At 34.9% G+C, this 20,692-nt stretch overlaps 1 protein-coding gene across 1 annotated transcript in view; it reads left to right on the top strand.

The window, feature by feature from the left end:
• The window catches only part of OXCT1 (3-oxoacid CoA-transferase 1), a 177,540-nt gene that overhangs the window by 129,766 nt on the left and 27,082 nt on the right, over positions 1-20,692 (top strand). The window contains exon 14 of the mRNA XM_051990357.1: positions 8,434-8,523. Coding sequence (XP_051846317.1) covers positions 8,434-8,523 — 90 coding nt within the window. The remainder of the gene's footprint in view (positions 1-8,433; positions 8,524-20,692) is intronic.

The raw sequence follows: 20,692 nt of genomic DNA, 5'->3' as shown, positions 1-20,692 counted from the left end.
AGTATATGTCAACCATATTAATATTATTTTGGATGTATATATATGTATATGTGTGTACATATAATATATATGTGTGTATATATGGTGTGTATGTAGGTGTATAGTACCTGTACATAGCTCTGTGTGTGTGTGTGTGTGTGTGTGTGTGTGTGTGTGTGTGTGTGTGTGTGTGTTTGTAGGCATACATATATCCATGCTTAACTGTAGCCTGATAGGAAGGGGGAGAGGGGAGGAGAGGAGAAAGCCAAGCTTTCCACTTGTTTCAGTGAATCCAATCGATAAGTATTTACTCTTCACACAGGCTAAACCTCAGTCCGGACAGCTTTCTTTGGGCCATCTGCTTGTTTTTACTGCTATAAATTCACCCTAAGACACAATTTTGTTCTGTTTCTAGGGGAAATCTGGAAACCTTGGAGTTGTCTGACCTATTCTGCTCTCTTCCCAGGATCCTCCAGACAGGGTCACTTTTAAGAAGGATGATAGTCCTTAGGATACGGTTGCAGGACAAGATGGTATTGGATAGGAATTATAATGTCTAATTACATAGTATTTTAGTAATAAAATCCTTTTTGAAAGAGTTTATAAGTAACTTATAACAGGTCATCTTTCTAGCTCACTTGCTTGCCATCATTTTCAAAACTTAAAATCTTTTTAATCATCATGAAAGGAAAGAGTTCATATGACAAGAAAAATAATCTTTATTACTCCTATATTTTAGTCAATTTCAAAGTTAAAGGAAAACAATGCAAGAAATATAGATACATATACATTTGTTTATATAAATACTTGTATACATATTATATACACATGTATGTATATATACACATGAGATGATAAGAGATTATACTAAAAATTACACTGGCCTTATCATGTTTCAGTTATAAAACAATGTTTATTTGTTATAAGTATGTTTTCCCCTCTGCTTCTGATGTTTTAAAAATAGTTTTCATGTTTTCTTAAACCTTTATAACAATAAATCTTTTGTGTAATTTTGGATTTGTTTGATTTTTTTGTTTATTTTTTATTTGGTTTTATTGGCAGGGTTGTTTTTTGTTTTTTGTTTTTTTGGTGCAATATTTTTTGTCTTGGTTTATGGTTCTGTTCTCATCCAGAGAGTTCTTTGGTTTTTTTCCTCCTCAAATTTTGATTATTCTTGAAAGCCTGTTGGATTTCATCTATTACATGAAACTTTCCTTGCTTCTTTAGACTCTAATAATTTTGACCCAATTTGAATCATTTTAGGACTCATTGAACCCTGCTGTCTTGATTACTGTAGAATTGGTTCATATGTTTATATTTTGTTTCCCAACTTATTTTATTATAAGCTCCTTGAGGGCAGGGAATATGTAACACCAACAACAAAATTAACCATTTATGGAGAACTTTAAGATTACAAAGCTCTTTACAAATATTTCATTTTATCCTGACAACAACCTTGGGAGGTAGATACTATTTCTATCCCCAATTCACAGATGAGGAAACTGAGGTAGATTATCACTCCTATCCAAGGTCACATAGCCACCAAGTGCTTGAGACTGGGTTTAAACCCAGGTCTTGTTTCCAAGTCCTTTCACATGTCAATCCATAAATATTTATTAAACACCTACTATGTTCTAGGTCCTGTGTTAACACAAGTACTAGAGTTACAAAAAGCGGCAAAAGGGAGTTCCTGTCTTCAAGGAGCTTACAATCTAATGGAGTCAGCAACAAGCAAATATATACAAACAAGCTATATTCAGGATAGATAGGGAAAAAGTAAGAGGGAAAGATTTAGAATTAAGAGATTAGAAATCAAGGAAGAGGCTTCCTGTAGAAGTTAAATTTTTAGCTGGGACTTAAGAGAAGCCAAGGAAGGCATTAGGTGAAGTTGAGGATGGAGAACATTCCAGGAGTGGAAGACGAGGGAGAAAATGCTGAGAATGGAGACAGTGTCTTGTTCATGGAATAGTCAGGAGGCCAGGAAGAGGATGTGGTGGGGAGTAAGATGTGAGTATGTTGGAAAGGTGGGAGCAGGTTAGGAATGCCAAGTGGGCCATTTTCACTTGATCCCAGAGACAATAGATGGATGACATGGTCAGACCCCCATATTTTAGGAAAATTATTGTGTGGCTAATGGATTGGAATGAGGAGAGCCTTGAGGCAGTGAGACCCATTGAAAGGCTTGAGCTGATGAGGGTCTGCCCTAAAATGGTGGCCCTGTTAGGGAAGACCATGTATTTGAGATGATGTAAGGATGATATCTGCAAATCTTGGCAGTAGCTTGGATAATGTGGGGACGAATGGGAGATAGTGGCCAATCCACTAGTCCTAGATTGTGGGGCATGGGGAGGATGCTCTTGCCCTCAATAGTAATAGGAAAGTTAGTAAAAGAGGAGGAGAGTTTGGGGAAAAGATATTAAGTTCAGTTTTAGACATACTGAGTTTAAGATGCTGTCTGAAAGGCAATTGGAGATGGGAAATTGGAAGGCATCAGAGAGGTTAGCGAAAGATAGATATCCCCAGGGATCATATTTTTACTTAAGGAAAGGTACTTAGCACTGTGTAAGTACATAGTAGGTGCTCATTAAACATTTTCACTTCAATTGAATTGATGGAAGTTACTTAGAAACTTAGTTTCACCAGCAGCTAGAGAATGTAAAATACAGTTTTTATTAGTAGTTGGTTCTTCTGCAGCTGTAGAAGAATGTTCTCTTTCATGGGACTAATTCATTTTAAATTCAAAAATCATTTGGGAATTGAACAGGAAGGAAAACTTGTTTTGTATTTTCCTGTCTGAATATGCTGGAAAAGAAGAAGATAAAAGACTAATAAAACCTAGTATTTTATGATTTCTTGTTGACCTGACAGTCTAATTTCTTCCTCAGAGAATAATAATTTTCTAAGATGACTAAAATAATTTAAAGTTACAAATTACATACTCTCATTTTGTTAAAATAATTGCACATTTTGGGGAAGAAAAACTATAATGACTATTTGCTTGGTGAAAGTAGGAGGGAAACAATAACTGCTAGATATTTATGATTAACATGTCTGGTTACGGATGGCTTTCTTCTTAATGATATTATTTGTTGTTGCTGTTCAGTGTGCCTAACTTCACAACTTTATTTGGGATTTTCTTGGCAAAGATACTAAAATGGTTGCCATTTTCTTCTCTAGTGGATTAAGGCAGAGGAAAAGTGATTTGCCCCACAGCTTGTGAGTATGAGTCCAAGTTTTTTGAACTCGGGTCTTCTTGATTCCAGGCCCAGAATTCTATCTACTGAGTCATCTAACTGCAAAGAAATAGCTGCAAGTACTTTTATTACCATTCAGTTTTTAGAGAATCAAAGAATTTTTTTCTATACATATTTCCACAGTTATCATGCTGCCCAAGAAAAATCATCAAAAAAGAAAAAAATAAGAAAGAAAAAAAAAAGCAAGCAAACAATAACACAAATGGTGAAAATACCATGCTTTGATCCACTTTCAGTCATTGCAGCCCTCTCTAGGTTCAGATGGCTGTCTCCGTAAATCTTTTGGAACTGGCTTGAATCACCTCATTGTTGAAAAGAGCCATGGCTATCACAGTTTTTTTAAATAACTTTTTATTGATAGAACCCATGCCAGGGTAATTTTTTACAGCATTATCCCTTGCATTCACTTCTGTTCCGATTTTCCCCCTCTCTCCCTCCACCCCCTCTCCCAGATGTCAAGCAGTCCTTTACATGTTGAATAGGTTACAGTATATCCTAGATACAATATATGTGTGTAGAACCAAACAGTTCTCTTGTTGCACAGGGAGAATAGGATTCAGAAGGTATAAATAACCCGGGAAGAAAAAAAAAATGCAAACAGTTTACATTCATTTCCCAGTGTTCTTTCTTTGGGTGTAGCTGCTTCTGTCATGACCATCACAGTTGATCATCACATAATCTTGTTATTGTGTACAATGTTCTCTTGGCTCTACTTACTTCACTTAACATTAGTCCTTTTAAGCCTCTCCAGGCTTTTCGAAGTCATCCTGATGTTCATTTCTCAAAGAACAATTCCATTACATTTATATACCATAACTTATTTAGCCATTCCCCAACTGATGGGCATCCACTCAATTTCCAGTTTCTTGCCACTACAAAAAGGGCTGCCACAAATATTTTTGCACATGTGGGTTCTTTTCCCTTTTTTATGATCTCTTTGGGATACAGGCTCAGTATCTCTACTATGCCCTTTGGGCATAATTCCAAATTGCTCTCCAGAATAGTAGAATAAGTTCACAACTCTGCCAACAATATATTGGTATCCCAGTTTTTCCATATCCTCTCCAACATTTATCATTATTTTGGAATCAAAGAATTTTAAAAGTTAGAAAGCGACATAGAAGCCATCTTGTCCTGTACATATGTTTCCCTTCTTGGATGTCAATCAATTGGGAAATGACTGAACAAATTATGCCCAGAATATGATGAAATTATTATTGTGCTACGAGAAATAATGTAAGGGATAATTTCAGAAAAACCTAAGAAGACATATATGAATTGATGTAAAGTTAAATGGGCAGAATCAGGAGAATATTGTAAATAGTAATAGCAATAAGGTAATGGTAATTAACTGTGAATGACCTAGCTATTCTGATCTGTATAATGATCCATAATAATTTCACAGGATTCATGATATAAAATGCTCTTCACATTGAGAGATAAAACTGATGAATATTGAGTACAGATTGAAGCATATTTTTTCATTTGATTTTTTGCCACATGCCTGATATAGAAATGTTTTGCATGACTTCATATGTGAATTGGTATTATTTTGCTTTCTTCCCTCCCTCCCTCCCTCCCTCCCTTCCTTCCTTCCTTCCTTCTTTCATTTTTTCCTTCCTTCCTTCCTGTTTGTAAATCTGTGATCTTATGATTTCCCTGGACATCCCATCCTCTTTATGAATTGCTGTAATTGTTAGGAAAGAAGGCTCTGATAATCCAGATCAGTTTAGCTCAGTGGTCCAAGTCCCTGAGGCTAAATTTCCCCTATTGATTTACCTATGGTCCATGCCATGTTTATTGCCCTCCTTGTGCCCTCCACACAACACTTTGATTTTCCCCTTCCCCATAATGCCACTTCTCCTTATAGCTAACTAACACTTTTAGGATGATAAGTTCTTTTCAGGGGTACAGCTAAGAGCATGCACCACCTCATGGGGTGTTCTCATTTTACTGGGTAATTGTGAGTTTCACTAAGGACTTGTCTTTTCCGTCATTAATTATTAAAACCCCTTCCCTTGCTATGTGTTCTCCCACTTTGTTTCATATTTACATTCCTGGTGTCTGCCATTTCAATTCATTTTGTCTGTAACCTCTTCTTCTAAATTAACCTACATTTTACCAAACAGAATGGCCACTGTGTATTCCTCACATTCCTCACACAACGACATTTTTTGCCCTCCTAATGCATATCACCTGGTGCCACATCATTTGCTCTATCAGCCATATTACTTTGAAATTTATCTTGTCTGATTCTATCACACTCTCTTCTTCTTTGTTACTGTCCACTGCCTACTTTCTCTAACTTTCTTAATTAGTTTAGTTAGAGAGTTATAGTCTTTTTATTTATCTCTCTGTCTTTCTATCATTTACCTATCTATTGACATACATACACACATACATATTGCTGCAGATAGATATTAGGGGGTAGAAGAAATTTCATGTGCATTATATTGATATCCATATATATATGTATAATTGTAAATCATATACCTAATGTAAATTATATACACAGAAAAGTCTGTATAAATATATATCACACATCTACTTAAATATCATATATATATATACATACATACAATTATGATAAATACTCCTTCTAACCCTCTGATGTAACAGTTTAATAACCTCAAGGCTAATAACCTCCATCTTTACTCCACTTTAACTATCATTATGCTATGGTTACACTGTAGACCTACACAATTATTGCTGGATTTATATACACATAAATGTATGTATAGCTATGTATAATGTATGTTTACATGCTTGTATGTATAGTTCCAACTCTGAAATTCCCCTCTCTGGCAATTTTCCGTCTATTCCCCAGTTTCTCCTTACCATTGATTTTTTTCTTTATCCTCATTGTGCCCTCTCTGTTCCCTTCCCCCCAATTAATTTTCACCATTCTGACTTCACTTGTTTCCCTTTCCCATAGTCAGTAACTTCAACAATATCCTTCCTATTACTTTATGCAATGATTAAAAAGTTTGAGAGACATAGTTTCCAGATAAATCATTTTGTTATAATGCCAGAATTTTAATAAAGGGTGGTCTTTTGGCTGTCTTAAACCAAAGATCACTCATGGTAGTGGGTTTCAGTTTATATTCCTGAAGGATGACAATTAATTCTAATCAGCATGTAATAAGAAAATGAATGTTACAATGAAGGTCTTGGGGTACATTACTTTGATCACCCAAATCTCGGTCAAATATATTTAGCAATTTCCATTTCACCTGTCTGGCAAAGGAGAGAACCAATGCTTCTCAGATCCATTTGAGCAAACACAATGAGCATCAATGCACCTATTAACCCAAACTTAGAAGAATTTCTTTTATTTCCTGATCCTGGTCTGGATAAATCTTTAAAAAAGATTTCCAACACTGGTTGGTTTCTGAATGGGGAAGGGGAAAAGGGGAAAAACATTGGTCCTAATACAATAATTTGTTGTTAAATACAAGAGAGAAACACTCATCTCATACACTTAGAAACCCTTGCTTTCCCTATCTTTTGCTCTTCTCTTTGTTCTTGTCTTACTAATCATCACCCAACCATTCACAGAACTTATCTGTTCTTTTTACTACAACTTTTGACTGTCCATACGTGGCAGGAGAAATTCATGAGACCATATGAAAAAAAGTATGCTATTCAGATCATATATTATAGTCTTAACTTGATTCTCATTGCTACTCAGCAATTCTTTAATTCAACTTGGATTGACTTTCCATATCATTATGTCCTACTTTTCCCATTTCCTCTAAACTCCTTTTCCCCTTACCACATGTATACATACCTTCATGTCTCCCTCTATTGAAATTTACACATCTTTCAAGCCCTAGGTAAACTGTTACCTTCTCCATGAAACTTTTTCTCATAATTAGTATTAATCTCTCATTAATTCCTGTGACACTTCTATTTGTTGTATTCTAAAAAATATCATTTTCTTTTATTTCATAGACATTTATGAACATACCTTTTCTGTCTTCACCATGAGGCAGGGAGTTTGTTCATCATCTCAGTAGCTTCCTTCACTTACAAGACACTCCACCATACAATGTAGTAGCATACTTGCTATATGAGTTGAATTGTGGAAATAGTCTAAAGATGTTCACATAATTGGTAGGAGTATTAAAGCATAAGTGATATTTTACATTGCCCAAGAAAGAATTCTACTTTTCAGACTTTGACTTAAACAGCCCTGTCAACACAGGTCCAACTGGGAGGAGGATTGTGCCAAGTGAGAAGGAAAGGCCAAACTTTTTCTCTCCATGCTCTTCAAAATAAGGAAATAGCATAAAATTCTGTCTTATAGTTAGCAAGAAGTCTTGGGTTGAAAAGCAAAAAGTTAAATAATTTTGAGAATATTGGAAAATCTGGGGATTCAGGTCAAAGTGTCACTCATTTTTTTGTTGATTTTATTTAATCAATAGCAAAATCCATCAGTTCCTTAGACCTTCATATAGAGAAAGAAACTCTTGATTTTCTCTGAATTGTCCAAGTAGAGTTGAGAGTAGGGAGGCAAGAGTAGTCAGAGTGGGCATCATTCAGGAATGATCTGGTATTCCTAAAAGGGATTTGAATTATCTGCCCATTTTGAAAAAGTTTTCTTTTTTAGTCCATTTTTAACTTAATCTTCAGAAAAAAATGTCATTTCTGCCTTTGATGGAATATCTGAATATTGTCTTCTGTTGCAGGAAATTGAAGAGATGATTTAACAAAATGTCTATAATTGAAATTGCTGTGATACAAATGAGTGTAGAAAGTTATTCATGTTTGGATTTTTTACAAACCTTTTAAACTAACATTACTCTGATCCTACTGATATGGATTTCTAGAATCTGTAAATATTCTGAAGTTATCTTATGTGTCTGTGAATTGTCATATTGCTAATTACCTGACGTTAAATGTGTATGGGGAGTGGGTGCGTGGGGGTGTGTGTGTGTAAGTTAGTAAATCAAGACTTTTTCCACATATGGTCTTCAACTTTATCTTTTAACTCTAAGATAATAGAATACCGGGTTCTAAGCTTTCCTGCAGAGGAGTTTTGACAGTGCTAATAAACAAGCAGGGAGAGGGGTTGTTCTCCTCAGCTGATTAGACTTTGTTCCAATGATATATTCCTTCAGCTTGACTTGGCACTCCCACACAAGTAATTAAGTTGGAGAAATGTGGCTTCTTCTAATGCTCTGATTCTTGCCTGCAGGGAAAGATGGTGAAAGGAATGGGTGGTGCCATGGACTTGGTGTCCAGCTCAAAAACCAAAGTGGTTGTCACCATGGAGCATTCGGCAAAGGTAATGCACGCTCTCGGTCATTTCTATAGTGACCAGTACGTGACAGGCACTGTGCTAACACTGGGGATATTTTATTTCTGTCTATCTATATCTAAACCATATCTATGTTAGAAGTAAAAGAACATAACTGACCTCAAGGCGTTCACAGTGTCCTGGATTCTATGATGGAGACAAGAGGAAGAGAATGAGCATTTATAGAGTATCTGTCATATGTTGGGCATACCAAAAAAGGAAAAAGATAGTCCCTGTCCCCAAGGAGCTCGCAAACAATAGGCAAACAAATATGTATAAACAAATTATAGCCAGGATAGGTAGGATATATGTCAATGTAAAAGATGGGCTTTTGGTTGGGGATTAAAGGAAGCAATCAGAACCGAGGTGGAGAATGTTCCAGGTAGGGGGAGATAGCTAGAGAGAATGCCAGGAGCCAAGATATAGGAGGGCCTTATATAACAGAAAGTCCATGTCACAGGATTGAGCTGAAACCCAATGTTGTTCTTTTGAAAGTCCACAATGCTCTAAAACTAGGACAGATACCTAATATGGACCCTTCCCCTAGCCTTTTCTAGGTGACAAAACACATTCTTCACGTGCTATTTAGCATAAATAATTTGTTCTGCTAATTAAAGATAATGCGTACGTGTATCTTCAAGAGGAATAGGATGTGTAGAAACATTTTAATATATACTTGCTTTATTTAGTATACTAAACACTAAATGAGAAAGCAGCACGATTTAGCAGCTAGGGAACCTGTTGAATACATGGAATTTTTTTCTTTTCTCTTTAAGTTTAAAATGAATAAAAAAATTTTTAAAATGTAAGTTTCAGAGAAGGTACTGACCTACATCGCTGGATGGAATTTCTTTACTATAGAGTTCCATCTACCAATGAAAACACAGATATCCAAAGGACTTTTAATTATTTTGCACGTCCTAATTATTTGTCCTCATTTACCTAAACAGTTTGGCTTTAAAAAAATTTTTTTTTTCTTTAAATATTTGTCTCTTCTATGAGAAGAAAAACATTTTTAAAGTTATTCAAAAAGATATGACATATTTTGGTTTAGGCTTTCATACCTATTTTTGGTGTCCTTCCTTCTGAGTGATGGTATATAATGGTGACAGCTAACTGTGTATGAAAACACTTTTCCTTGAGCAGCATCATTTCCCACACTTAACATCTCTATACAGAACAGGCTCTGATCTTCAGCTGTAGCTGCTGTTTGCAGAGCCTGGTCCTGTTTATACCACTGGTTCTGTTTCATAAAAGTTGTGATTGCCTGTTGACACCTCAAACCTGTGTTTGGAAGAAGCCCCATTTGATGAAGGCTATACACCAGGTTGGTTAGCCTGCCAAGAACCACTGGTGCCATGCAGTCCATAGCTATGCCTCATTGTTTCACAAGCCATCACATTGTGTACTCAAAGCATTTTTCTCTATCCTGCTTGGAGTCTCCTCACATTAGCTTATTTTGCAACAGTGGCTCAATATCCAAAATCTATGTTTCTTCTACCTAAAATTATATCTTTGCTAAGTGTTTTGTTTTAATACCGGACTTCATCACTAATTATTTAGTTTAGTTTTGTTTTTTTAACTGTAAATGTTAATTGTAGGTAACACTGATAAAATTATGCAAGGAAGCATCAATTTGGAATTATTCTTGTCAAGTCATTTATTAAGCACCTACTATATGGCAGCCATTGTGATAATCTGTAAAGGGTGATACTCTTGAGTTGATGTACTGAGGTCAGACAACTGAGCACTTAAGGCTAATTACTGATTGACCCATACTCTATAAACATATGCTTGGAAAATGGTCTTTCCCACTATTCTGTGCTGGCTCAATAATTGTGTATACAGAGAATTGTAGGAGGGACTGGGGGTGGAGTAAGACTAGCCAGAGTCACTTTTGGGTGGGAGACGAAGAGAAGAAGGAGACGAAGAGGAGAGGTCGTGGAGATCCTGTTTCCATTCCCTTCACTTCTACTCCTAAAGACCAAGAATAAAGACCAAGGACTTTTGCTTATCCTGACTCTGGCTGATTCTAAGGTATCCAGGGTGCTAACTTGGTCTTCACATTAATCATTGAGGCTGCAAAGAAAGGCAGAAATACAGTTCCTGTCTTAGTGTTTATATTACATGATGGAGACAACATATAAACAACTATGTGAAAATAAGATATATACAGGATAAATTAGAGACAAATTTCATATGGATGGCAGTATGATTAAAAGGAATCTACCTTCTTACAGAAAATGAAATTTTTTATGGAGTCTGGAAGGCAACTAGAGTTTTCAGGTGAAGAAGGAGAGAATTTTAGCCATGGTGAACAGCTAGTGAAAATCTAGTGAGTCAGGAGATGGATGTCTTGTAAGGACCAGCAAGGGACTGGTCAGAGTTATTGGTTGGTAAAATCTTAGAGAGGAATATAGATTGGAAATACTAGAAAGGTAGCAAGTGAACATATTCTGAAGGGCTTTAAAAGCCAGACAGTATTTTATATTTCATTCTAAAAACAATAGGAAGCCACTGGACTTGACTCTGGTCTTGAATGGAGAGATGACATGGCCATATCTATGCTTCAGTAATACCATTATGAGAGTAAAGGATGGAATGAGAAGAGATTTGAGGCGGGGATACACCAACCAGGTTCCTGCAACAGTCCCATAGGTTCCTGCAACAGTCCCATAGGTCTATGCCTTGCAGTAAATAGCATCTTAAGTCTTTGCACTCGACAGTTACAAGCTTGCTATATTTATTTGCTGGTGGTCCCTTTTATTGCTATATGTCATGTGATCATTTGATCTGAGGTGTCAGTTCCCAATAGTGTCACTGAATTGTTCTGTAATGAGATGTTCTTTCTGTTAGTCTCTTATCTAATCATAGAGACAATAATATCTAACATTTATGTAGTGCTTACTGTGTGCCAGGCCCTGTGCCAAGCACTCTATAATTATAACCAATTACCATCCAGCAAATGGAAACAGGAATGTGGATACCTACTTGTTTCCTTAGTTATACTGTCATCAAGATATGGTAAGGATCAATTAGATAATGACCGTGAAAGAGAAAATGTCTCAAACCTTTTAGAGAAACTTAGTATGAAATATCCACCCCTTGTATGTATGTTGGATATAAAAATCATTTCAGTTCTTGTTCCATTGGTTGTAAGTATGAAGATGACTAGTCCAGATTTTGAAACCTATTTAAAATAAGGCCAACCAAAACTTTTGAAGCTGAATTTTGAAATTTGAACATCGCTTCCAGTTTGCTTTTGGGCCAGACCCTAAAATTGATGCTGAAATTTAAGATTAAGAGATGAGTGAGAATTTATTTCCTCCAGATGTCTACATATAAAAATAACAAATCCTGGCATACATAAAAATATACTTGTGTCTTTTGAAATTAAGTTGCTTCCAATTAGGTAATAATCCATGCTTTCATTCTCTAGATGGCTCTTCTTCTTAGATATATGAGACACTTTTAGAGGGATCAATCTGGCAAATGATGAAAGCCACTTGGAAGGTATTTTTTTTTAAATGATGCAATTAAAGGTCTAGAATAATGAGGCTTTTGGAAGCCAAAATCTTCAGTTCTGAAGAAGCATGATATTGGGACTTTGGGTATTGTTATCTATTTTCATTAACTTTCTTACTGTCCACCATCTGATTTTTTTGAGCTTCAGCTTAATTGCTTTCAGACCTAGAGCCTGGGTTTTGGCTAATTTGTCTGGCTGGGCTTAATATGACATTTTCTTTGTCATGTTCTCTTTTAATTCTTCATTCTCAATTTTAAAATTAAATCATCTTGCTTTCACTTTATAAATCCAGGTGGTAGGTAGTCATGATTCAACTTGGTGGTGGTGGTAGGTGTTATATAACTGAATGAGAGATATAATTTCTCCTAAAATAAGGATATGCCTATCCTTTAATATGTAAGTCAATTAATACTAATAACTGTCAGCTCTTTGAGGATAGGACCAGGTGTTTCTCCCTATGAGTAAGTTCACTCACCAAAGTAATGAGAACCATGAATCAGTTTGTAATGAAACTTGTAACAATTATGAAATTACTATAATTTGTTTACTGAATATTATGAAGCAATCACTGATGCATAAGTGTGGAACAATATAAATTAAATCTACTTAGGTGACTTTTTTTAGAGAGATGGTTTTCAGGAACAGACAAAAGTATTTAACTTCATAAACATAAAAAACTTGCTTTTCTTCTAAAGACAAGTGTTTATTTGGAGAAAATTCTTTCCAACTTTGTTTTGTTTCTGCTTTGATGTTGAGGCATACTTCTAGCAAGGTCTTTTGTCAGAACTGAAGTCAGACTCAGCCTGAAGTATTTTTGTTCATTTGTTTACAAAATATGAAGTCTGCATTTAGCCAACTCTCTATCCCCTTCTTTTGTTTTTTTTTTTTTTTTTTTGCTTTGACTTTTGTCTTTACACTCAGCTGGAATTCCTGATAAAGGAAAACAAATGGTGGCTATTGTAGCCCAACACACTTAGCTAGCAACTTTCCATACATAAGCTTCTCACAGGAAATAGAAAACATTATTTCCATCCTTGTTTTTCTCTCAGTGGGGAAATTGAAAGAAAAACTAGGATCATGGTTAGAAATGGTTATTCTTTGTATTCATAAAAATAATAATTTGCAAGCATATAACAAAATGCATTTATATCTATGTGCATTTATTTTTTATTACAGCTTTTTATTTTTAAAACATGCATGGATAATTTTTCAACATTGATCCTTGCAAAATTTTGTGTTCCAAATTTTTCCCTCCCTTTCCCTCCACTCCCTCCCATAGATGGCAAGTAATACAATGTATATTAAACATGCTAAAAATAACACATTAAATCCAATATATGTATACATATTTATACAATTATCATGCTGCACAAGAAAAATCAGAACACAAAGGAAAAAAATGAGAAAGAAAACAAAATGCAAGCAAACAATAAAAGGATTAAAAATGCTATGTTGTGGACCACTCTCAGTTCCTACAATAGTCTCTCTGAGTGCAGATGGCTCTCTCCAACACAAGATCACTAGAACTAGCCTCAATCATCTCATTGGTGAAAAGAACTGCATCCATCAGAATTGATCATCATATAATTTTGTTGCTGCCATTTGGCCTGGTCCTGCTCACTTCACTTAGATCAGTTCATGTAAGTCTCTCCAGGTCTTTCTGAAATCATCCTCCTGAACATTTTTTGTAGAATAATAGTATTCCATAGCATTCATATACCATAACTTATTCAGCCATTATCCAACTGATGGGCATCCACTCAGTTTCCAATTTCTTGCTACTACAAAAAGGGCTGCCACAAATATTTTTTGTGCTTTTATTTTTTTAAGTTAAACTTCTTCCTATTGGGGCTATTTCTATTAATTAAATGAATTTTTTAATACTTGTAAAAGCAAGAAGGATATGGTAACTGGTTAATAAACATTGTTGAAGGCATTCAGCATGTAAACATCTGCATTAAGCAGTGGTAAAGATATTGTATTAATGCCTTCATCCTTCAAATTATAACAATTTAATCATTAATAAGGATTTATTAAATGTTTTATTTGTGCCAGACTTTATGCTAAGCAGTAGGCATACAAAGAAAGGTCTAAAAAAACCCCAACACTTATGTCCCAAAGAGACCTTAAAGGAGGGAAAGGGACCCACATGTGCAAAAATGCTTGTGGCAGCCTTCTTTGTCGTGGCAAGAAACCGGAAATTGAGTGAATGCCTGTCAGTTGGAGAATGGCTGAATAATTGTGGTATATGAATGTTATAGAATATTATTGTTCTGTAAGAAATGATCAGCAGGATGATTTTAGAGAGGTCTGAAGAGACTTTACATGAACTGATGCTGGATGAAATGAACAGAACCAGGAGATCATTATACATGACAATAACAAGACTATATGATGATCAATTCTGATGGACATGGCTCTCTTCAACAATGAGATGATTCAGGCCAGTTCCAGTTGTTCAGTGATGAAGAGAGTCATCTACACTCAGAGAGAGGACAGTGGGAACCGAGTGTGGTTCACAACATAGTACTCTCACTCTTTTCATTGTTGCTTGCTTACATTTTATTCTGCTTCTTTTTTTGTTTTTACTGGTTTGATTTGACTTTTTTCTGTACAGCATGATAATTGTATAAATATGTATGCATATATTGGATACAACATATATTTATATCAAAAAAAAACCCTCCAATAAATCCATGGTTCCCTCCCCTTAGGGAATTCACAGTTTAATGGAGGGGGGATTCAATTCAACAGACTTTTATCAAATACCTTATTAGGTTTAAAAAAGACCTCTATATAGTCTTGGTTTCAAGGAACTACACTCTAATATGGATGATTATATGTGTAAATAAATGTGTCACAAGGCAGAATGTTTAAGGATAAAGAGGGAAAGATCACTTTTATGGGAAATGAATGAAAGGAGAAGAGAAGGTATAAAACATAGAGCATTTCATGACAGAAATAGCATCTCAGCTGGCCTTTGGTGATATGGAGACAGTATTTCAGATGTGGAAGAAAATTCCTAAATTCGTAAAGGCAGGGCAGTATAAGACAAGGATAAGAAATGACTTTGAATGTTAAATGATTAAAGGAGAAGTGGTTTAAAGTACATCAGGAAAGATGGCACTATAGAGTACATTAAATGCTATTTTGGAATTTTTTTCCCCATGTGCAAATGATTTGAATTCAGAAGTTCCATTTTTAATTCCATTACTTAATCCTTCTATCCCATGAGGAAAGTTAAAAACCTCTCTAGGATTTAGTTTCATGAATTTTAAAATGAGGGGGTTGGAGTTCTGGCATCTACTGAAAAACCTAAATCCTATAACTCTGTTACTAGGGAATCATTGGTGATTCTTGAGCACAGAAATGGAACTGGCTTGATCACACTTATACGTTAAGAAATTTGCTCTGGCAATAATGAAAGAAAGGGTTGATCTGACAGTGTGTAAACATGATTAAGTACTTTTGAGAGCTCAGAGGTACAGTCTAGTTTGAAAAGCTATTATGAAGGCTTTTGTTATTCCCTCTACTCCTGGAAGAAACATCTAAGCACCTTAATAGTAGATCCAAGAACAGAATCTATACCTTCTAACTCCCAGTTTCACATTCTTGACTCTTCTACCGTCAAAGCAGGTGATTTTGTTCTCCAAATAATGCACAGAAGACTTATTGCCAAGAATATATTTTCAGCTTATGAAAGAAAGAGATTTAGTCACATTTGTCAGTTACCTATAGAAGCAAAATCTAGGCATCTATTTTAATAAGTACAAATGAGAGGCCTATTTCTGTAGCAACTTAGATCTTATTTATGTTTCAATTTTTTGGCCAGCAGGAAGGCTGTATTCTGAGGAAAAGAAAGAGCCAATAATTACATTGTTCTAAAGTTATACACACACACACACACACACACACACACACACACCACACACACATGTATGTATATGTGTGCATATAAAACTCTTTGAGGAGCTTATATGGAAATCTTTTAAATTGTGTCATGTCAGTATTTCCCCCCAGAAAACGTTAGAAAAAATAACCTAAACAGTCATTTATTTTGTGTGGACCTGTCAGAAACTAAAAGATTTAGACTTTTGGAGCAATATTTTTGATTGTTGGCTGTGTTTTGTTCTGTTTTTGTTTTTGTTTTTGGTCTCAGCCTTTAATTTCATTGATGTAGATGGCTAGGACAGACTAGCCACTTGGGCATTAGGAGATTAATTGATTTGCCCAGGTCAGAGAACTAGTTTGTGAGGAAGGTGAGCCTTCAGTTCAAGCCACTTAATCTGAGAAAATCTTTTCAAAGATGATTTTTTAGCAACATGATAATGATTATGTGGCTTATCCCCTTTAAATTTGATAGAGAAAATTGTTGTAGCTAATTATCAGCCATAGCAACTCAGAAAAATTGTTGGCTAAGGCACAGAAAGATTGCAGTATACTATCTTGGTGCACAGAAACTTGAAATAATAAGGTCATTATCAGTTCAGATTCTTTGAATTTATAGATGCTTAGAGAGATCTTCTTATATCAGGTTTATTCTGGTATTTAATGATCAGCATCTATTTGAGATTAAATTTATTTACTTTAAGATTTAGACTTTGTAATCTATCACTTGATGGTTAGTGGAATGGAGATGTTTTGAGGATAGAGCTCTTCCTCCCTGGCTCCATCTTTGTATGTTATTCAATCATGTCCAGTTCTTTTTTTTTAATTATAGCTTTTTATTGACAGAACATATTCATGGGTAATTTTTTTTACATTATCCCTTGCACTCACTTCTATTCTGACCTTTTCCTTCCCTCCTTCCACCTCCTCCCTTAGATGGCAGGCAGTCTTATACATGTTAAATATGTTATAGTATATTCTGGATGCAATATATAAATGTGCAGAACTGTACAGTTCTCTTGTTGCACAAGAAGAATTGTAATCAGAAGGTAAAGATAACTGGGAAGAAAAACAAAAATGCAAGTAGTCCATATTCATTTCCCAGTGTTCCTTCTCTGGGTGTAGCTGATTCTGTCTATCATTGATTAACTGGAACTGAATTAGATCTTCTCTTTGTCGAAGAGATCCACTTCCATCAGAATACATCCTCATACAATATTGTTGTTGAAGTATATAATGATCTCCTGGTTCTGCTCATTTCACTCAGCATCAGTTCATGTAAGTCTCGCCAAGCCTCTCTGTATTCATCCTGCTGGTCACTTCTTACAGAACAATAACATTCCATAACATTCATATACCACAATTTATCCAACCATTCTCCAATTGATGGGCATCCATTCATTTTCCAGTTTCTAGCCACTACACACAGGGCTGCCATAAACATTTTGGCACATACAGGTCCCTTTCCTTTCTTTAGTATCTCTTTGGGATATAAGTTCAGTAGTAACACTTCTGGATCAAAGGGTATGCACAGTTTGATAACTTTTTAGGCATAATTCCAGATTGCTCTCCAGAATGGTTAGATTCATTCACAACTCCACCAACAATGCACCAGTGTCCCAGTTTTCCTACATCCCCTCCAACATTCATCATTATCTTTCCCTGTCATTCTAGCTAGTCTGAGAGGTGTGTAGTAGTATCTCAGAGTTGTCTTAATTTGCATTTCTCTGTTCAATAGTGATTTGGAACACTCTTTCATAGGAGTGGAAATAGTTTCAATTTCTTCATCTGAAAATTGTTCATATCCTTTGACCATATATCAATTGGAGAATGGCTCTTATAAATTAGAGTCAATTCTCTATATATTTTGGAAATGAGGCCTTTATCAGAAACTTTAACTGTAAAAATGTTTTCCCAGTTTTGTTGCTTCCTTTCTAATCTTGTTTGCATTAGTTTTGTTTGTACAAAGGCTTTTTAATTTGATGTAATCAAAATTTTCTATTTTGTGAATAATGATCTCTAGTTCTTCTCATCAAGAAGGAAATTCCTTCCCCTCCACAAGTCTGAGAGGTAAACTATCCTATGCTCCTCTAATTTATTTATGATCTCGTTCTTTATGCCTAAATCATGGACCCATTTTGATCTTATCTTGGTATATGGTGTTAAATGGGGGTCCATGCTTAATTTCTGCCATACTGATTTCCAGTTTTTCAGCAGTTTTTGTCAAATAATGAATTCTTATCCCAAAAGTTGGGATCTTTGGGTTTCTCAAGCATTAGATTGCTATAGTTATTGACTATTTTGTCCTGTGAACCTAATCTATTCCACTGATCAATTAATCTATTTCTTAGCCAATACCAAATGGTTTTGGTGACTGCTACTTTGTAATACAATTTTAGATCAGGTACAGCTAGGCCACCTTCATTTGATTTTTTTTTCATTAATTCCCTTGAAATTCTTTACCTTTTGTTCTTCCATATGAAGTTTGTTGTTATTTTTTCTAGATCATTAAAATAGTTTCTTGGAAGTCTGATTGGTATAGCACTAAATAAATAGATTAGTTTAAGGAGTATTGTCATCTTTATTATATTTGCTTGGCCTATCCAAGAGCACTTAATATTTTTCCAATTATTTACATCTGGCTTTATTTGTGTGGTAAGTGTTTTGTAATTTTGTTCATATAATTCCTGACTTTCCTTTGGTAGATGATTCCCAAATATTTTATGGTATCAACAGTTATTTTGAATGGAATTTCTCTTTGTATCTCTTGCTGTTGGATTTTGTTGGTGATGTATGAAAATGCTTAGGATTTATGTGGATTTATTTTGTATCCTGTAACTTTGCTTCACTCCAGATCTGGGAGTGGTTCCAGTTTTTCCCCATCACATATGAAGCTTACTGATGGTTTTAAATATATACTCCTGACTATTTTAAGGAAAAGTCCATTTATTCCTATCTTCTCAAGTGTTTTTATTAGGAATGGATGTTGGATTTTGTCAAATGCTTTTTCTTCCTCTATTGAGATGATGATAATATGGTTTTTGTTAATTTGGTTATTGATATAGTCAATTATGCTAATAGAATTTCCAATATTGAACCAGCCCTGCATAGGTATAAATCCTGCTTGGTCATTGTGTATTATCCCGGGCATGATTATCTGTAATCTTTTTGCTAATGTTTTGTTTAAGATTTTTGTATCAATATTTATTAGGGAGATTGGCCTATCATTTTCTTTCTCTGTTTTCAAGCTACCTGGTTTAGGTATCAGTACCATGTCAGTGTCATAAAAGGTATTTGATAGGACTCCTTTAATCCCTATTTTTTCAAATAGTTTATATAACATTGGAGTTAATTGTTCTTTGAATGTTTGGTAGAATTCACATATAAATCCATCTGGTCCTGGGGATTTTTTCTTAGGGAGTTGGTTAATAGCTTGTTCTATTTCTTTTTCTAAGATGGGACTGTTTATAACCAATTTACTTCTTCCTCTGTTAATCTGGGCAAGCTATATTTTTGAAGGTATTCTTCCATTTCATTTAAGTTGTCGAATTTATTGGCATAAAGTTGGACAAAGTAACTCCTAATTATTGTTCTAATTTCCTCTTCATTAGTGGCGAGTTTTCCCTTTTCATTTTTAAGACTAACAATTTGATTTTCCTCTTTCCTTTTTTTAATCAGATTTACTAAGGGTTTGTCTATTTTGTTGTTTTTTTCATAAACCAACTCTTAGTTTTATTAATTAATTCAATTTTTTTTACTTTCAATTTTATTGATCTCTCCTTTTATTTTTAGAATTTCAAATTTAGTGTTCAAGTTTAGGGATTTTTAATTTGTTCCTTTTCTAGCATTTTTAGTTGCAAGCCCAATTCATTGACCTTCTCTTTCTGTATTTTATGCAAGTAGGCCTCTAGAGATATAAAATTTCCCCTTATTACTGTTTTGGCTGCATCCCACACATTTTGGTATGATGTCTCATTATTGTCATTTTCTTGGGTGAAGTTATTAATTATGTCTATGATTTGCTGTTTCACCCAATCATTCTGTAGTATGAAATTATTTAGTTTCCAATTATTTTTTGGTCTGTTTCCCCTTGGCTTTTTATTGAATGTAATTTTCATTGCATCATGGTCTGAAAAGGATGCATTTATTATTTCTACCTTACTGCATTTGAGTTTGAGGTTTTTATGTCCTAATATGTGGTCAATTTTTGTATAGGTTCCATGAACTGCTGAGAAGAAAGTGTACTCCTTTCTGTCTCCATTTAGTTTTCTCCAGAGATCTATCATATCTAACTTTTCTAGTATTCTATTTACCTCTTTGACTTCTTTCTTATTTATTTTGTGATTTTATTTATCTAATTCTGAGAGTACAAAGTTGAGATCTCCCACTGTTATAGTTTTGCTGTCTATTTCTGCTTGCTGCTCTCTTAATTTCTCTTTTAATAATTTAGATGGTACACCACTTGGTGCATATATATTTAATATTGGTATTGCTTCATTGTCTATGCTACCCTTTAGCAAGATATAGTGCCCTTCCTTATCTCTTTTAATTAGATTAATTTTTGCTTTTGCTTGATCTGAGATCAGGATGGCTATCCCTACTTTTTTTTTTTCCCACCTGAAGCATAGATTCTGCTCCAACCTTTTACCTTTACTTTTATGTATCGCCCTGCTTCAGGTGTGTTTCCTGTAAACAACATATTGTAGGATTCTGGCTTTTAATCCAGTCTGCCAATCGCTTCCT

This window comes from Antechinus flavipes, chromosome 1 (assembly GCF_016432865.1).
Source record: "Antechinus flavipes isolate AdamAnt ecotype Samford, QLD, Australia chromosome 1, AdamAnt_v2, whole genome shotgun sequence".
In the NCBI taxonomy this organism is placed as follows: Eukaryota; Metazoa; Chordata; class Mammalia; order Dasyuromorphia; family Dasyuridae; genus Antechinus; species Antechinus flavipes.
Note: the sequence above shows the minus strand (reverse complement) of the source record. Positions and strands in the feature narration are given on the sequence as shown.